Genomic DNA, 16,688 nt, shown 5'->3' with positions numbered 1-16,688 from the left:
ATTACTACAAATGACACACTCTTTGTTTTGACTATCGTTGGGGTTTCATATGCACATACACATACATATGCAAATTCTTTTGGCAATATGTTAAATAACTTATGTAGTATTTACGAAAAAGAATCTTAAGACGTGCCTATCGTAATATTTTCCCAAGTTGGGCCCAATTGACGCGGCATTCTGCGTCGTTTAAAGTCGTTGAACTGATAGGAGCAGTTGGTCATAGGCTTGTGGTTTCCCGGTGGCACAGACATCTATTTCTTTTTTCAATCGTGTATTCAAAATTAGACGACCTAGGTCAGCGATGTTCTGTCCATACATGCACACGTATGTATGAAAATGTGTGTGCGACTCAAATGAGCAGCTGCTGTAGAAGATTAGAGACATTTAGAAACGCTCGCACATGCTAAAGTGGGAGCAACCTATTATAGCGGTATAGTGTGAAAATTTTGGAAGTCTTAACTAGTCCCATAGTGCCGATAAACAGAGTCCAACTATGACACGTGCAGGTTAATGCTGTGTATTTAAACCCCGGTCCATGCTGACCACAGACAGTCTCTAGTGGAGCAAGCAAACGAAAGCAACAGCAACACTATGAGAAGATTCCTGATTGTGTTAGTGATCTGTGCTGTGGTGACAGCAGACAGGTCGGATTCAAGGCGCCCTGATCATCGGGACGAGCTGCGCGAAGTGCGTGCTCTGGTGCAGAAGAACGGCGAATCTCTAAAGGAGCTGGGTCAGCAGGCAGCTGGCATTGCCAACTCCCAGAAGGGCATCGACCAAAAACTGAGCCAGCAAATCAACCAACTTAGGGGCATCCAGAGAGTAGAGGTCGGCTTGGGGAAGTTGCAAAAAGACACTACAATCAATTTGGCAAAAAACGCCGCGGCCGTCCAAAATCTTACCATTAGTGTGAGAAATGCTAGCAACAGGACCAACAAGGCGCTGAACGACTTGAATAAGAATGGAGAGGACATCAAGAAGGTGCTACTTAACTTGGAAGACAACCAGAACAAGCACGAGCGTGAACTAAATGCCTTGTCCGATTCTGTGCAAAAAAACATTTCTGGGCTGGACAGACTTATCAAGCAGTCCGTGTTGCGTGAAATTAGTGAACTGGATAAGGCGTCCAAGAAGCTAGAGCGGGTCCAAAAACAAATTGTGGACAAGGTCGGCCAACTGGATGGCATCAATGAACTGACCAAGGTCAACAGCCGCAAAGTGAGTATTTTGGACTCTCGCGTACGATCCCTGAATGCCACCCAAGCAGAACGTTTGAGCATTCTGGGTGCTGCCGTCAACTCTGTGCAGATAAATACTGCGCAGATCGATGAGAAGCTTGGTCTGTTGCTAGAAAACCAGAAGGACATTGCAAAAACTTTGGATGAATGCAAGAAATGGAGACGATCACGAGGACCTGGCGGACCTGGCAGACGCGGTACTAGCTCTCGCGGACCTGGTAGGCGGCCCGAAGGTCCACGCCGTCCTCGTGGTCGTGGATCACGCGGACCACGTGGCGATGACACAAGCGAAGAGTCCGATGAATCTGCATCCTTTGAAGCTCCTGAGGAGGCATATTAAACAACTGCTGAACACTTAGAGTCTAACTCTTTTATTGCACCTTTTTACGTTTCAAAATTCTTGTTATTGCATTGCGTTTAACAAAAAGACAACAACTAACTAAAAACGATCAATTATAACTAATAAATGCAATTTGGCAAACTCAACTGGATTGGAGTTACTTAAATATGTAAATAATTGTGCATCTTCTATTGCTTTTTTATGATCCAATAATATTTTAAATCAAACAAATGTTTAACTTAAAGTAACTTACGTGCATCAATTGGTTGCACTTGTCCATCAGCCGGCTCGAAATTAATTAACAATTGGCTTTCATGTTGGTTTTTGTGCTCGGTGCGATGTAGCGGCTTGTATTCCTGCACTTGAGCTCGAAATTCGGCAATACTCAAGCCAGTCTCAATTTTTTCACTAGAAGCATCTGGATTGGCGGGATACATTTCGTCTCCAGGCAGCAGCTGAACCCACCCATCGCTACATTTAAATAAAACCGGATGAAAAAGCACCACACCTTTGTCAGCACGTTTCTCCGCAAATTCCCGCAACGTTTCCAGCGTTTTAAAGTTGAGACAACGAGAGAGCTCATAGAACTGTGGTGGTGGCAGCCAAAGCTGCTTAGCCAGCGCTCGCTGGAGATATTCCAATGGTGAACGCCACTAAGAAAAAAAGTGTACACCGCATAGGTCAGCAGAAATAGTATTTAAATTGCAGACGACTTACCGCATAGTCTTTAACCTCGATGGGTTCGACATGCAAGCTGGGTTTTGCCTCAAGCGCAGTTAAAAAGAAAGCTGTTTGAAAGCGTTTCGTAAATGTTGAGGGCGTTCGCCAAGCGGACCAATCATGTAGCGACCAAATATCTGGTATCACCTCCAATTCCTTGCAGAGTGTGAGAAACTTGTTTGCATCATTGTGCACCTCCTTTTGCCAATGAGTAACATCGAATTGCTCATGGAACTGTCCATAGCCACTTGTGTTAGAAAATGTTTTAAGGTCCCTGCATAAGAGAATTCCCATTTCTTCAAACGTTTCACGTATGGCAGTCAGCCGAAGGGATAGTGCACTATAAAAGTTAACATATATGCATATAAGTCTTACATATTTTGATTGCATTTTTGCACCCGAATACTTTACGTATCTATGGAGTCTATCCCATTAGAAGCTGGTCCTCCGGCCTTCCTGCTTAAAAAATCACGCAATTTCCGAGCACTTACATCATAACGTTCAAAATGGGCTAACCAAGAAGGTGCGCTATCAGCCGCGTCACAAACGCCCCCTGGGAAAACTGAAGAATCGGGCATAAAGCTGGATTTTGAGGTGCGGGTAAAGAGCAGAACCTGTAAAAAAGACTTCTTTATTCAGTTCTAATATCACATGCAGATGACAAACATTGTAGTCGTAGCTTGTTACGGCCTCGCCTTTACTTTTAGCGAAAAGAATTAAGCTTGCCGATTGGCGCACTTTGCTCAGTAGTTGCTTCGACATAATTGAGGTAACTAAACTTAAAACAACAACAAAGCTTCAAACAGGTGGCACTGAATAGGGCCAGCTGATGGGGCTACAAAAGTGTTGTTCCACTTTAGCCATTTTCAAGCTAAAAAAATTAGCAACTGCAAACATTCAAGCTTAAAAAGTGGAATGAAAATTACTCACATAAATAAGACAACAAACATTTATCTTTACAAATATTTTATTAATTTTGAATGGATGTAAAATTCCGTCTTTTTTTTATGATAATTGCTGCAACTGGTTGTGCTATCGATAAATCAGAAAACATCTGATAAGCCCAAACTTTGCAGTACCGTTCAAAGGTGCAAATGTTTACAAATCTGCCTTTTCTTCCATGATCCCCAACAAAGAATATCGTCCTTCGGCTAGTTTAATTTTAGCTGCTAAACATGCACATAACCCTGCAGTTGAATACGATTATAAAGTAGGTACTAAATTGTAAAAATAAAACACTTTCCAGTGATTAATATTTAAATATTCATAAGTTGCTGCTGGTTAAGCGCACGGAGCACACTTCCTATGCTCTGAACCATTGTGTGTTCCCTGGAGGCGCTTTCGACGAGAATGCGGATGAAGCTCTAGAGTGGCTTACGTACTTGGCATGTATTAAAAGATATGTATATATTATATACGTTTGACCATTTTATTTTAGCACGAGTGTGGTGTTACAAATGAACAACTGCAGCTATTAAATAGCAGACAAACCAAAGACAGGCCCTACTTATTGACTGCTGGCCAGAATTTCTCACGCGATATCTCGTTACGTCTAACCGCACTGCGTGAAGCTTTCGAAGAAGTGGGTCTGCTGTTCTGCCGATCCCCGGACAGTCTCCAGGGTTTGTCCATTAATCAATCTGTGCATGTTGTAGAGCAAACTTTTAAGCGGGAATACTGGCAGCACCGCGTTCACGATGATGCACAGCAGTTTTTGCAGTTGTGTCGTCACTTAAATGTAATTCCCGACCTCTGGTCACTTAGCGAGTGGTCCGTTTGGCGCACAACAGCCACTTCCAGACGCAAATTCGATACGGTTTACTATTTTTCCGCCATGGAGTCAACAGATGTGCCTCTACTGCTGGAACCCAATGAGGTTGCTTCAGCACACTGGCTGCATCCGAAAGATTGTTCGCAAAGCTCGAAGCTTGGCATCATATGGCTGCCCTTTATGCTGCTCTATGATATAGCACGACTTATGCATTTCCATAGCTGGCTAGAGCTACTCAAATTTTCTCGGGAGCGTGCGCTAAAGGGTACAACGTTGTTGCAGCCGGTTTATTATCGATGCGATGACTGTATGATCGGGGTGCTGCCCGGCGATGAGCTGTACGTAACAGAACCGGCTAGGTGCAGAGAAACGATTATATTGCCCGGCACAATCGACAATGTAAATGCGCGCGTTAAGCAATACAATCGTTATATCGTCTACGATTTTCACAATGTAGTGTTAGCTTCTAACGTAGAGCCCCTGGATGGGCATATGCCAATACAGGAAACTGTAAACGCCAAGTTATCCAAATTATAGTCAATTTGTATATGTTGTGTCTAATGTGTGTTATTTATAATCTACTGTCATCCGAAAACTCTGCCTGTATGTTACGGCATGCATGACAAAGTGTTCGTTCTACTGTTAATTGTTGCTTGGCCTTCGTTTCCAACTCATCAGCTGCAAAGCATTTGGTGCCCGCTTTAGAAACTGCTCGCGAGTACTCAATGGCCAGCAGAGTGTCCGACAACGCACAATCTAGAGGGGATAGACAGTGAACGCAAACAAAAGGCATCGAAGGTGCATCCGACTTGCCTAACTCTAGTTTTGTTAGAGCTTGTGGCAGCTGCTGATTTTGGGCAATTTTATCGCCCGTGCGAAACACCGTGGACACTGTGGACGCATAATTCTGCTGCAGATTGGCAACGAACGCATGTGTAAGGTTCTGCAGACTGGCCCCTTTTCCACACTTCACACCATATTGTTGAGCGCTCATAAAAGGTTTTAGCTTCTGTGCGTCTACATAAAATTGCACTTCCTGCTCGTTTAGATCTTTGAGAGGTCGCAGAAGCTTCACACCACTATGCAAACGATCATCCTGCAGGCCTACGTCCAAAGCAGCACTGCCGCCTCGTCCCAACGCTATTGCCGTCAACAATTGTGTGGCCAGCGTTGTGCTAATGCTAGGCTCGAATACATGACCACAATTTAGTTTGTGAGCAACTGAAGCTATGAAAATTTTACGTTGTTGGTGTAAGTAGTCCTGGCGTGCTGTCAGACTGCGCAGTTTCACCAGTGTGGAGCATAGTTCGTTTGTCCCGTACTTTGGGACGTACTCGTCCAACTTTTGCAGATCGTTTAAACTTGATCCCAGCTGTATCACATAAAATTCAAATGGTATATAACGAATACGCAGTTCTTGAAGAATCGCAAACAAGGATTTATCATCATCCGGTTGTTCCCGCAATGCCCGCTCATCTATAATGAGTACACGTGCGTTACAATGCAAACGCTTAAAAGTGTTTTGTGTCTGCGCATAATGCAACATATCGAGCAGCACCAAAGACTCAGCACTTCCATCCACCACCAGCAGTACTTCAGCATTTTTTGGCAATGCCTTGGATGCACCCAAATTTGCACGAAATTTATGGCGGGCGTAGCTAAGAAAGCATCCTTTACACTCGGCAGTGCGAAATTTCAATTGGTAAACAAACTCGGATTCAACACCACACTTGGTGCAGGTTCCTCCCATGATTGGCCCGGAGTCCGATGACTCGGGTACCATAGCATGCGCCGCTCCTTCATCTCCGAAATCATCCTCCCCAATAGTACACATTTTTGTGGATTATCACATTAGAATTTCAATTACACCAATAAATGTAACTGCACGCGGGCCGAAAGTGTGTGTCCACGTTGGAAATGCAGTGTGTGCACACTTCATAACGACAAAAATGGGTCTATTCTATGCAGCGAACTTGTCAAGCGACCTTGCTGTTATCGTTATCGCTACAGTTTTGTACGCAGCGAAAAAAAAGTGCAGTGAAAAATTATAATTACAACTAATTAAAAGTCTAGTTTTTTAAATAAAACTATTGCATAAGTTTTATTTAGTGCATAAGGTACGTGCGTTAGGTGTTAGTATATGCGAATATGTTTGATAAGTGCAAGAAATTTGAGCGCAAAAAAAATATGCTGCCTTTTGTATGTGTGCGTACGTGTATGTGTGTGTAAGCCTGTGTGTATGTGTGCCGTTTGGCTCGTACGCAAGCAAAAGTATCGGGTAGCAAAATCGAGAAACTTTCTTATTGGAATACGAGCGAGTAGCCTTAATGCTGTCAATACTACATGGTTGAAGTGTGGCAGGGGGTCTTTATACGTTCAAGCAAGCCCTTATTTATGTTATTGAGTATTTTTGAAAATGATTTCAGAAATATAAACAATATCATAATTTAAAATTACAAACTGTGCGTTTGTATATGCATTACCGCTTTCCCATCGCAGAGCATTTGTTACAGGTATATGTACATTGAAAATGGTAGTTGTAGTAGCAGCGTGAGTGTATGACAGTCAAAGAAGAAGAAGCATCTTTGCAAATTTGGCAGACAATTTAATTGAGGAAAATAATCATAGAAGACAGCAAATAATTTAGACAATAATAAATAAATTGATATTGCAGCAAACGGAGTGCCGTTGTACATAAAAATAAAGAACAATATACGCAAAACAACCACAGCGGTGGCATACATAGAAGGCGTGTGGTTGAGACCAAAGCAACAACACCAGCATCAGAGGTCATATTAAAAATATACTTTCGGAGCGTTTGCGTCTGTGCATGTGTGTGCGGAAAAATTAACCCCCTGCATCAGCAACAACAACAATAGCAACGCAAACAGAAGACTCTATTAATATGATCTTAGAAAACTCGGAGAAACTCAAGGATTGGTTAAGCGTTGTGCTGGAACCACTGTAAGTCTTCTTTTTTTTTGTTGCATGCCGGTATAACATAATTTACATTTCCGTTCTTTATTATTTAGCTGCGATGCGGACTCTTCGGCTCTGGCACGCTATGTTATAGCGCTGCTTAAAAAAGACAAATCGGATAAGGATCTCAAGCGTATTATGATCGAGCAGCTCGATGTTTTTTTATCGGAGGAAACAACAACTTTCGTGGATAAACTATTCAATGCCATTGCCAGTGAGGAGTATTTAATCTTGCCTCCGCCTGTTGCTGCACCTGCGGCGGCAGTTGATTTGGATGACCATGTCCTGGCCATTGATGCTCCTGTTGAAATCGATGCAGTGTTGGAAGCTGCATCACCGTCGCCGACAAAAGATAATGTGATAAAAAATGACGGTAATCAGCTTCAACAGCAGCTTCAGTTACAACAACATCAACAGCAGCAGCAAATCAGCAGTAGCAACAATAGCAGGGAGGTATTAAGAACGGAATCACTTCCAGCACCCTACATTACAGCAACGCAGCCAACAGCGAACAGCGGCATCAACAGTAACATCGTTAGCAGCAGCAGCAGTGCCTCAAATGCCACAGATGCCAATACGCTGTTACACACCAAGCCAGCCTTCGATGTAAGTGATGCTTAAATTCATAGCGATTCGCATCTCTCTCAACCAAAAGTTTGTACAATTTTTGGAAATCAAATTACTTTTCTCTTTGATCATTTGCAGCACAAAACCAAAGACTCTCACAATGCAAGCAGCAGAACACACGAAAGCAACAGCAATAACAACACCAATCTGCCCGGCAGCAGCAACAGCGGAAGCAGCAGCCAACATCAGTCCACCCATCATCATCACCACAATGAGCGAAGCGGAAGCGGCTTTGTGCGGAGCGCCAGTCCGCCTATACGGAGCGGCGGAGGCAATGTTGGCGCTGGCGCCTATGCGGACAAAGAGAATCAACCTCGTGACAGTCGCCGTCGACGCGCTTCTCTCCGGTCGCGTTCGCGCTCAAGATCACGCTCCAACGAACGTATATTTCGTCGGTCACGTTCGCGAGACCGGCGCGTGAATGAACGCGAGAAAAATCAGCGCCCATATCGTAACAAATCTCCACCGGCTGCCGACGGTCGTCATCACAGTGGAGCTGGCAGTGGTGGCAGACGGAATTTTGATAGAAGACGCATAGGAGGAGGTGGAGGTGGCAATCTTGATGAAAGGCAGCGTTTTGGCAACAACAAAGGACGTCGCTCGCACTCGCCGCGCAGTCGCTCCATCTCGCCGGAACGTAGCTCGCGTCGTAATGCAAATGCCAATTCGCCGGAGCGTGGACAGGCGCTACCGCTGCCGCCGTCGTCTCAGCCGGCAATGTCGTTGGGTCAAACTGGACCAGAACACATGCCTGTGGGCACAATGGGCGAGCATCAGCGTCAGCGTTGTCGCGACTTCGACGAGAAGGGCTACTGTGTGCGCGGCGAGACTTGTCCTTGGGATCATGGAATCAATCCAGTCGTGTTCGAGGGCATCAACAATTCAGCATTGATGATGTCCATGCGTGAGTATAATCCAGATGCGCCGGAAATATGGGCACGTGGTGGTGCGCCGCCGCCAGGAGCTCAACCGCCAGGCTCTGTACCGCCGCCAGGTGGCAGCACCATTAACCCCTTCAGTGGGAACGTGCGCCCGAATACGTTGATGGGCGCACTTCCAGGCGGCGCACCAATGGCTGGACCCAATGGACCTGGTTTAACACCAGCGGACTATGCACGCGGAGCAGCTGGCCCTATGATGCCGTTCCCCTTCAATCCAACGGCAGTAACCACGCCATTACAGCGTCAGCTTATACCAATACCCGTTGTTGATGGCAGCGGCTGTGTTGGAGCACCACCAGGCGCTGGTGGTGCTGGCGGAGTTGCAGAAATGGGCAAGCGGCGCTACGAACTGGAAGATACGGTTGCTATTGCAGACGTACCGAGCAAACGCAAGGCGTCTATTAATAGTCGTCTCGGACCGCGTGTCAATCCAAATATGCAGCAGCATAATAGTTCGCTAGAGTTGCGAAAGGTGCCGCGCGGTCTCAATACGATAGCTCATCTCAACAATCATTTTGCCAAATTTGGCAAAATTGTGAACATACAAGTGTCATATGAGGGCGATCCGGAGGCTGCCATTGTTACTTTTTCTACGCACGCCGAAGCCAATGTTGCCTATCGCAGCACGGAGGCGGTACTGAACAACCGCTTCATTAAAGTTTTCTGGCATAATGATGTCAGTGGCGATGCGGCCAATTTAAATTCGATGGGCGGAGTGGGTGGCGGCGGCATGGGTGGTGGACGCAAAAATGCCAGTCAATATCATCTGCACAATGTGCCCGCAATGCCAGCACCTAATACGGATTCTGCCAAAATTAGCAATGCTAGTCAAACGGCAACGGCGGGAGCAGCGGCCACACCTTTGAGCGAAGCAGGCACCGGCAACAACAACAATGGTACAACAGTACCGTCCACGCAGGGGGACAATGCAGCCGGAACAGTGGGAGCAGCAACAGCAGGTGGTGCCGTGGCCAATACGACAACGCCTGCCTCCATGCGCCTCAAGTTGAATGCCACGAATGTTGGAGGACGCGTGATGACGCAGGCCAGCATACGCAAGAAGCAGGAGGAACAACAGAAGGCTGTGCAGACGCTGGCAAACGGATTGCGAAAGCGCAAACAGGAGTTGCTCCAAAGCTATGTAAAGCAAATGAAGACGGCTCTTGAGCTCGTCGAACGTTGTGAACAGCAGGATCCGCAACGTGCCAATATGCTTGAGACGATCAAAGTGCTTCAGGAAACTATCGATAAGTTACGCAAGGATGTGCATGCTGATCAGGATCAGTTGCAGGCGCAAATCCAACAACAACAGCCGCCCGTCAAGAAGACCAAAGAGCAACAGAAAAAGGAGCTGCTCGACATGGAGCTGGAACTATTCGCCCAGCAACAAGAGGGCAATGACACCACAGCCATACAAAAGCGCTTAGAAGAGCTGCAGCGAACGCTATCCGCTGGTGGTAACGGAATTGGAGGCGCCGGTGGTGGTGCTGCCAAAGCCTCACACTTTCCCTCTGTACCGGGTGCGACAGCGGCACGAAAGCGTGCCACTTTTCCCGAAGGTTCAACGCGCGTCGATCGCCGACCCAAAGCCATTGTGGTAACGGGCTTTGCTCCCGAAGAGGCGGACTTCGTTTTGGGGCATTTCAAGGTGAGTGGGAAAATATATTTTTTTAATTGAGGATGTGCCTATGCAGAACTCTCCTAATGGACTAGACAGGATGTTTAAAAAACTCTTTCATAAGTTTCCTTATAGTAATGAGTAATAAACGTATACGCTTTAGGTCATCGATTCGCCATTTCAATTATATTTGATCTATTGTATTGTAATCGGTAAACAAAATTCTATGTCTTAATATAAAAGCTTCGTTTCTTTTGGACATTGAGCCGGTTTATATTAAATACTTTCTCATAGAAATGGCCATAAAAACAAATACCTCAGAATATGGGTATATAATCAGAAATATTGAATATGAGAAAAAAACCGGTTAATTTTAATTTTGATGATTAACACCCAATTGTTGTATATATTGTTGTTATACCAGACGCATGCATATAAACACAATAAGTGATGTAGTGAATTATCACTATAAATACGAGTAACGCCGCAGTATCAGCTCCATATATGTATATACTATTGAAATGGCTTACGTTTTATATATTTTGGAATTTTTTTGTCGAACTAATATTTTGCATTATATATTTTAATCTGATAATGACAGCATTTTGGGGAAATTTCCAAGCACGATGTGGACCGTGAAATACCGCAGCTAATTCTCTCCTATGCGACCCGTCTCAATGCCGAACAGGCGGTGCTTCGTGGCAAAATGTACAAAGATAAGCGCCTGCAGGTGGGTTATAAAAAAGCGATATTAACTTGGAAGTAACTTATGGTAACTCGCTCATATATTGCAGATATCCTGGGCGCCAGTTGTAGCGCCGCCAGTACCACCCTCAGTGCCCATGGGTGCACCAACCACTGAAAAGGAAACGGTAGGGACAACATCAGCGAATGCGGAAGATAAAGTCGTAAATCCGAAGCAACTGCTGCAGTCGGTCAGCGAGAGTGAATCCATGATTGGAATCGATACATTACCAGAGATAAAGCTGGAGGATGACGAAGAAGACGATGAGTCTGAGGATCGTTCTTGGCGTCGTTGATGCAACGTCCTGCAAAGGCGTATGCGTTGTTAGAGCACCTCTATCGAAGGCTCACCCATATGTTGGAGAAACATAATTGTATTTGTTGTTATCTATATCTAACTACACACCTGTATATGTAGAGAAGCATAATTGGCACACGGCTACGCCAGAAACGTTATTTGTATACTAATGTACAACTTTCAATTTAAATGCAAAATCAGATGAACAGAAGATGAAATGTAACAAGCAAAAGGCAGTGCAAACCACTAATGTAGCTGCTTAACTGATAAGAAGGAACAGAACTTATTTCTTATACTAAAAGCTCTAAATATTACTAATATTTTACTGAACACAATATTTATATAGGTTATATACGGCATACGAAAGTGTTTATCTATACCTAAGTCGGGTAGCAACGTAACAAGCAGCAACAAAAATATATTAGTACATATATGAGAAACAAATCCTAGTAATTGCGGAAGAAAAGAGAAGCCGATTGGTTTAACATAAAATTACATAATGCTTTGTATTTACCAATTTTTCATCCTATCCTTTTCTTATACTTTACACATATAATTATAATTGTTAAGGTTTTATGTTGAGCTCTACAGAAAAAAACCCTAAAAAAATTGCAAAAGAAAAAATCCAAAAACAATAGCAACGTGAATGCAAAAGAAGAAGTTATATAGAGAGATAATAAATAAAGTAAATAGTTTCGTATTTGCATTAATTTCACATAAAAAACAAATTTGTTTTAATTGCATTTAAATAATCAAACTCATTTTTTGAAATGCATGTAAGATTTGAATTCCTCTTCACTGCGGGCGAATGTAGTGTTGTACAGCTCGCAGCGTCTATCGAAATCGATAAGGCCGCAGTTGTTATCGGAACACTGGGAATCATGGAATAGGAATGGCGCGCCTTTCACCAAAGTTTGTGTGTATTTTTCGTGCTAAATAGTTTTAATGCGTTTGGACCTAAAATGTTTTCGTGCTGCCTATTTTGTGCGTCACTACGCTAAGCGAGCAAATGACATGAAGTATTTAAATGTTGCTGAAAAACACGATGCGGCCAAAACCATAGCTAATCTCCTTTCACAGGGATCGGCAAGACGGGTAAGTAATCCTCTAAATGCTATAAAATGTAAACTAATGGTAGTTTGTATTGGAATTTAGCGCGAGGGCTACTCTGTGTACAATAAGGTCTTCGATTTTGAAGCCCAGGTTCGTGGTCAAAATGCCAAAATGGTAATGACGTCCGTATCCGGCCATTTAATGCATCTGGAGTTTTTGGTTTCGTATCGCAACTGGCGGACTGTTGATCCTTCTGCACTGTTCGATGCTCCAGTGCGGAAGGCCGTCGCCGAGGACTATCAGCCAATCAAGCGGACCCTAGAACGCGAAGTACGTGGCTGCCAGGGTCTAATAATTTGGACGGATTGCGATCGCGAAGGTGAAAATATTGGATTCGAAGTCGTCGATGTATGTCGTGCCATCAAACCAAACCTTACTGTCTATCGCGCCAGTTTCTCAGAAATTACGACGGTCGCAGTGCGTCGTGCACTACAGCAATTGGGACCACCGGATAAACGACAGAGCGATGCGGTGGATGTGCGCACAGAGCTGGATCTACGCACTGGAGCGGCAATAACTCGCTTCCAAACTATGCGTCTGCAGCGCCTATTTCCGCAAGGTATCGCGGATAAGCTCATCTCATATGGTAGCTGTCAGATACCCACCCTCGGCTTTGTCGTGGAGCGTTACAAGGAGGTTGAGGCTTTCGTTTCGGAGCCTTTCTGGAAGATTAGAGGTAGGTGGAAAATAAACATAACAAATTAACATTAAACTAATATAAATATTAATTTAAGTGCTGCACACCATTGAGGACTTGACCGTCGAATTCAACTGGGCGCGCAATCGCCTTTTCGACAAAGAAGCCTGCGAAAATTATTTGGTCTTATGTCTAAGCGATCCACGCGCCAAAGTGGAGAGTGTCACAGTGAAGCCGAAGCACAAGTGGCGACCTACAGCAATGGATACCGTTGAGATGGAAAAGCTGGGCTCACGAAAATTAAAACTGTCCGCTAAAGAGACAATGTCTATTGCCGAAAAACTGTACACCAAAGGTTTCATCAGCTATCCACGCACAGAGACCAATCAATTTTCCAAGGAATTTAATCTGACGCCGCTGGTCGAGCAGCAGACTGGCCACGACAATTGGGGCGCGTTTGCACAGCGAGTGCTCGAATGGGGACCAAGTCCGCGAAATGGTAACAAATCGGATCAGGCACATCCACCGATACATCCCACCAAACTAGTTACCAGTAAGTTGTTTCTTTTTCAACTGTTTATTTAATGAATTAAGAAACTCTGCAATAACTTTATAGTTGCGATATGATATTATCATGATCGAAGACGCCAAACAATTTTCTAACTTTAGCTTGCTCATTAAATCATCTCTACTCTCACAGATCTGGCTGGGAATGAGGCGCGCGTCTATGAGCTGATTGTGCGACACTTTCTGGCCTGCGTCAGCAAAGATGCGGTTGGGTCTGAAACAATAGTTAATATCGACATTGCCGGGGAGAAGTTTAGTGCCAATGGATTGGTTATTCACGAGCGTAACTACCTGGATGTGTATGTGTACGATAAGTGGAGTGCCAAACAAATACATCACTACGAGCAAGGCCAGGTGTTTGAACCCACCGAGATAGCGCTGCATGAAGGCGCAACTACAGCACCTCCACTCCTCACTGAGGCGGATTTAATAGCGCTGATGGAGAAGCACGGTATTGGGACAGATGCCACGCATGCAGAGCACATTAATACAATTAAGGAGCGGGGCTATATTGGCGTTGTGGATAAGGGAGCAATCGTGCCGGGCGTTATTGGAATGGGCCTCTATGAGGGCTACGATGCCATGGAGCTGGCGCTAGCGAAGCCGCTGTTACGTGCTGAGTTTGAAGCAGATCTGAAACGCATATGCCTTGGCGAAAAAGATCCCAAGCTGGTGCTCAGTGAACAAATACAAAAGTACAAGCAGGCATATCAACAAATTATGGATAAAATAACAGCAATGGATGAGAAAATTGCGCAGCGTTTAAATGAAGCACCAACGGCGGGCCGCGGAGGTAACGCAAATGACGACAATGGTGGTGGTGCGGGTGGCGGTGTAGGCGGCTCTCTAGCAGATGGCACGAACTTCATTCAACAGCTCTATGAATGCCCGAAATGCAAAGTAGCACCTCTGGCACTTAAGCCGAAGAAAAATCAGACGGGATACTTCATTGGCTGCCTAAACTATCCGGATTGCAAAAATGTTGTTTGGCTGCCGGATGAGTGCAAAGAGCCATCCGTTTTAGACGAACACTGCGAGCGTTGTGGTGCCAACTACAAACTGCTGAAATTCAAGCTAAGCAGCGCCTATTATCGCACACTCTTTAAGGCGCCATATGGCTGGTACAAGACCTGCTTGCGCTGTGATGGTCAGTTTCGCAGCACGTTCAACATTAACGTGGATAGCGTGAAGGCTGTAGGAGGCATTGTGGGCGAGGCACCCAGGCAAGCGCCTGCGAGAACCAACAGGCCGGGCAATGATACGCAACCCAAGGCGAAAGTCAAGAAGCCACCACCACCAGGCAGTAGTGGCACAGAAACTCAAGCAAAGTCTAAGAAAAGCAGCACCACAACAGCAAGTAGGGGCAGAGCTGCTGGCAATTTGCGCAGCTATTTTACAGCGAGCAGCACTCGCGGCAATAACAACATAACAAGTACAGGTAGTGACACAGTCGCCTTCGATGATTTCTTTAATAGCAACGATGGCTTTGATCAGGATCTGTTAACGGCTGCAGCGATGGCAGAGTCAAGTGGAAATATGCCTCCCAAAGAAGTCAAAGATATTGCGGATGCCGCTTTGATAGATGACATAGCCGCTGCTTTTGCTGCCGATGACGATGCAGACTTTGAGGCGCTGCTGAATGTCGACAGTAATGCACAGCCCCCACCGTCTCCACCCCCTGGTGGGGTAGCTACTACCACTGCGGCCGCTACTGCCACCGCAGCGTGGCCAACCGCTGATTTGGATACCAGCTTAACCAGCTGGATGCGTCATCAGTACGAGGCAGAGGAGGAGCCAATGACTTGGGGTACCAAAGGACGTAGCACATACGCCGCAGCAACAGTCCCTCCGGCAGCAAAGCGGCCACGCCTAAGTAATGAGTGGCAACCAAATGATAATGATGATGATGCTGGAACTGCAACTGGGTCGGTGGTGCTTTGCAGTGGTTGCCATCAACCAGCACGGGGGCAGATTGTGCGCAAAGATGGGCCCAACAAGGGGCGTTCGTTCTACCGCTGCCCCAAGTCAAACCAATGTAAATTCTTTCAATGGGCCGATGAGCAGCCGGCAAGTTCTGCAAACTCTGCGACGCCAAACAATACGTGGGGTACCAGAAACGCGACGCCCCCAACAACTAGAGAATCAAGTAATTATAGCTGGGGTAGCGCCCAGACAGCTTGGGGCAGCGGTTCCAGAAACGATGCTGTCGAAAATAATTCGACGCCCCCTACAATTAGAGAATCAAGTAATTATAGCTGGGGTAGCGCTCAGACAGCTTGGGCCAGCGGTTCCAGAAACGATGCTATGGAAAACAATTCGTCGAAGACCAGGAGTAACAATAATGAAACATATTCATGGGGCTCGGGGTCAGGCTCGCAATCCAGCACTTCAAATTGGTCAGCCAGTCGCTCCAACTTTAACGGCACCATGACTATCACAAAAACCGCCCACGACACAAATGCTGTTCAATGCAAATGCAATAAACCCGCCAGCAGCTTAACTGTACGTAAGGATGGTCCCAATCAGGGACGTCCATTCTACGCCTGTCCAAATCGTGAAAAGTCCTGTGGTTTCTTTCAATGGGGCGATGTGGATGGCAATCAAGGTACGTTTTGCTCAAACAAAGGTCAAAACTTGTATTCACCTATAATTACATTTCCATTAAACAGCAAGCACTTCAAAAGCTGCCGCCGCGCCGTCAAGTTCACAAAATCAAGGCAGCAGAGATGGTTCTAGTTCGGGGTCGGGTAATCGAGCACGTCGCTGTGGACTTTGCCGGCAGGAGGGTCACACAAAGAATAAATGTCCCCGCAAGAGCCAATTTGAGTATTAGCTCAAGCCTTTGAATACTTTTAAGATTTTGTAAATCAGGTTTGTTATGTAAATACAAATAAATATTGTAACAGTTAAGTTTAACGTTCAACGAAGTTATTAGATTTTAATAAAGAAAGAACCAGCATTTTATAGAAATACAAAATTTCAAATGTGCAAATAGTTTTTATAAAATGTAATAAAGATATATTATCTATATCTGTATGTTATATGCATATAGAAGAAGCGCCGGCGTTGTCTTAACTAAAATTCCAGCATTT

General features: G+C 45.1%; 6 protein-coding genes across 8 annotated transcripts; 4 read left to right on the top strand and 2 right to left on the bottom strand.

Moving 5' to 3' along the window:
• Positions 1 to 568: 568 nt before the first annotated feature.
• Positions 569 to 1,758, top strand: LOC115625792. Its single transcript, XM_030520967.1, has one exon. The coding sequence runs from the start codon at positions 595 to 597 to the stop codon at positions 1,579 to 1,581; it is 987 nt and encodes a 328-aa protein (XP_030376827.1). The 5' UTR covers positions 569 to 594; the 3' UTR covers positions 1,582 to 1,758.
• Positions 1,733 to 3,080, bottom strand: LOC115625791 (nucleoside diphosphate-linked moiety X motif 19). Of its 2 annotated transcripts, XM_030520965.1 has the most exons (4): positions 2,968 to 3,080; positions 2,713 to 2,915; positions 2,299 to 2,641; positions 1,733 to 2,234 (listed from the first exon to the last, which is right to left on the bottom strand). In XM_030520965.1, exons 1-4 carry the CDS (start codon positions 3,061 to 3,063, stop codon positions 1,821 to 1,823), a joined length of 1,056 nt encoding a protein of 351 aa, XP_030376825.1. In that variant the 5' UTR covers positions 3,064 to 3,080; the 3' UTR covers positions 1,733 to 1,820. The 2 variants fall into 2 exon arrangements, with proteins under 2 accessions (XP_030376825.1, XP_030376826.1); XM_030520966.1 differs by lacking the exon at positions 2,968 to 3,080 and having other exon boundaries at positions 2,708 to 2,803.
• Positions 3,081 to 3,394: 314 nt separating this feature from the next.
• Positions 3,395 to 4,626, top strand: LOC115625720 (nucleoside diphosphate-linked moiety X motif 19-like). Its single transcript, XM_030520866.1, has 3 exons — positions 3,395 to 3,511; positions 3,573 to 3,686; positions 3,740 to 4,626. The coding sequence occupies exons 1-3, from the start codon at positions 3,422 to 3,424 to the stop codon at positions 4,607 to 4,609; spliced, it is 1,074 nt and encodes a 357-aa protein (XP_030376726.1). The 5' UTR covers positions 3,395 to 3,421; the 3' UTR covers positions 4,610 to 4,626.
• LOC115625719 (cytoplasmic tRNA 2-thiolation protein 2) lies at positions 4,570 to 5,963 on the bottom strand. The gene has a single exon (XM_030520865.1). The coding sequence runs from the start codon at positions 5,904 to 5,906 to the stop codon at positions 4,644 to 4,646; it is 1,263 nt and encodes a 420-aa protein (XP_030376725.1). The 5' UTR covers positions 5,907 to 5,963; the 3' UTR covers positions 4,570 to 4,643.
• A 116-nt stretch (positions 5,964 to 6,079) lies between these two features.
• LOC115625877 (zinc finger protein swm) lies at positions 6,080 to 11,945 on the top strand. Of its 2 annotated transcripts, none has more exons than XM_030521092.1 (6): positions 6,080 to 6,189; positions 6,747 to 7,036; positions 7,105 to 7,657; positions 7,757 to 10,267; positions 10,839 to 10,967; positions 11,032 to 11,945. In XM_030521092.1, exons 2-6 carry the CDS (start codon positions 6,978 to 6,980, stop codon positions 11,275 to 11,277), a joined length of 3,498 nt encoding a protein of 1,165 aa, XP_030376952.1. In that variant the 5' UTR covers positions 6,080 to 6,189; positions 6,747 to 6,977; the 3' UTR covers positions 11,278 to 11,945. The 2 variants fall into 2 exon arrangements, with proteins under 2 accessions (XP_030376952.1, XP_030376953.1); XM_030521093.1 differs by lacking the exon at positions 6,080 to 6,189 and adding an exon at positions 6,470 to 6,585.
• A 287-nt stretch (positions 11,946 to 12,232) lies between these two features.
• LOC115626012 (DNA topoisomerase 3-alpha) lies at positions 12,233 to 16,512 on the top strand. Its single transcript, XM_030521259.1, has 5 exons — positions 12,233 to 12,374; positions 12,435 to 13,068; positions 13,127 to 13,582; positions 13,730 to 16,201; positions 16,266 to 16,512. The coding sequence occupies exons 1-5, from the start codon at positions 12,294 to 12,296 to the stop codon at positions 16,427 to 16,429; spliced, it is 3,807 nt and encodes a 1,268-aa protein (XP_030377119.1). The 5' UTR covers positions 12,233 to 12,293; the 3' UTR covers positions 16,430 to 16,512.
• Positions 16,513 to 16,688: the final 176 nt, after the last annotated feature.

This window comes from Scaptodrosophila lebanonensis, unplaced genomic scaffold (genome assembly GCF_003285725.1).
Source record: "Scaptodrosophila lebanonensis strain 11010-0011.00,11010-0021.00 unplaced genomic scaffold, SlebRS2 tig00000080-arrow-pilon, whole genome shotgun sequence".
Taxonomy (NCBI): Eukaryota; Metazoa; Arthropoda; class Insecta; order Diptera; family Drosophilidae; genus Scaptodrosophila; species Scaptodrosophila lebanonensis.
This window is presented reverse-complemented; position numbering and strand designations above follow the sequence as displayed.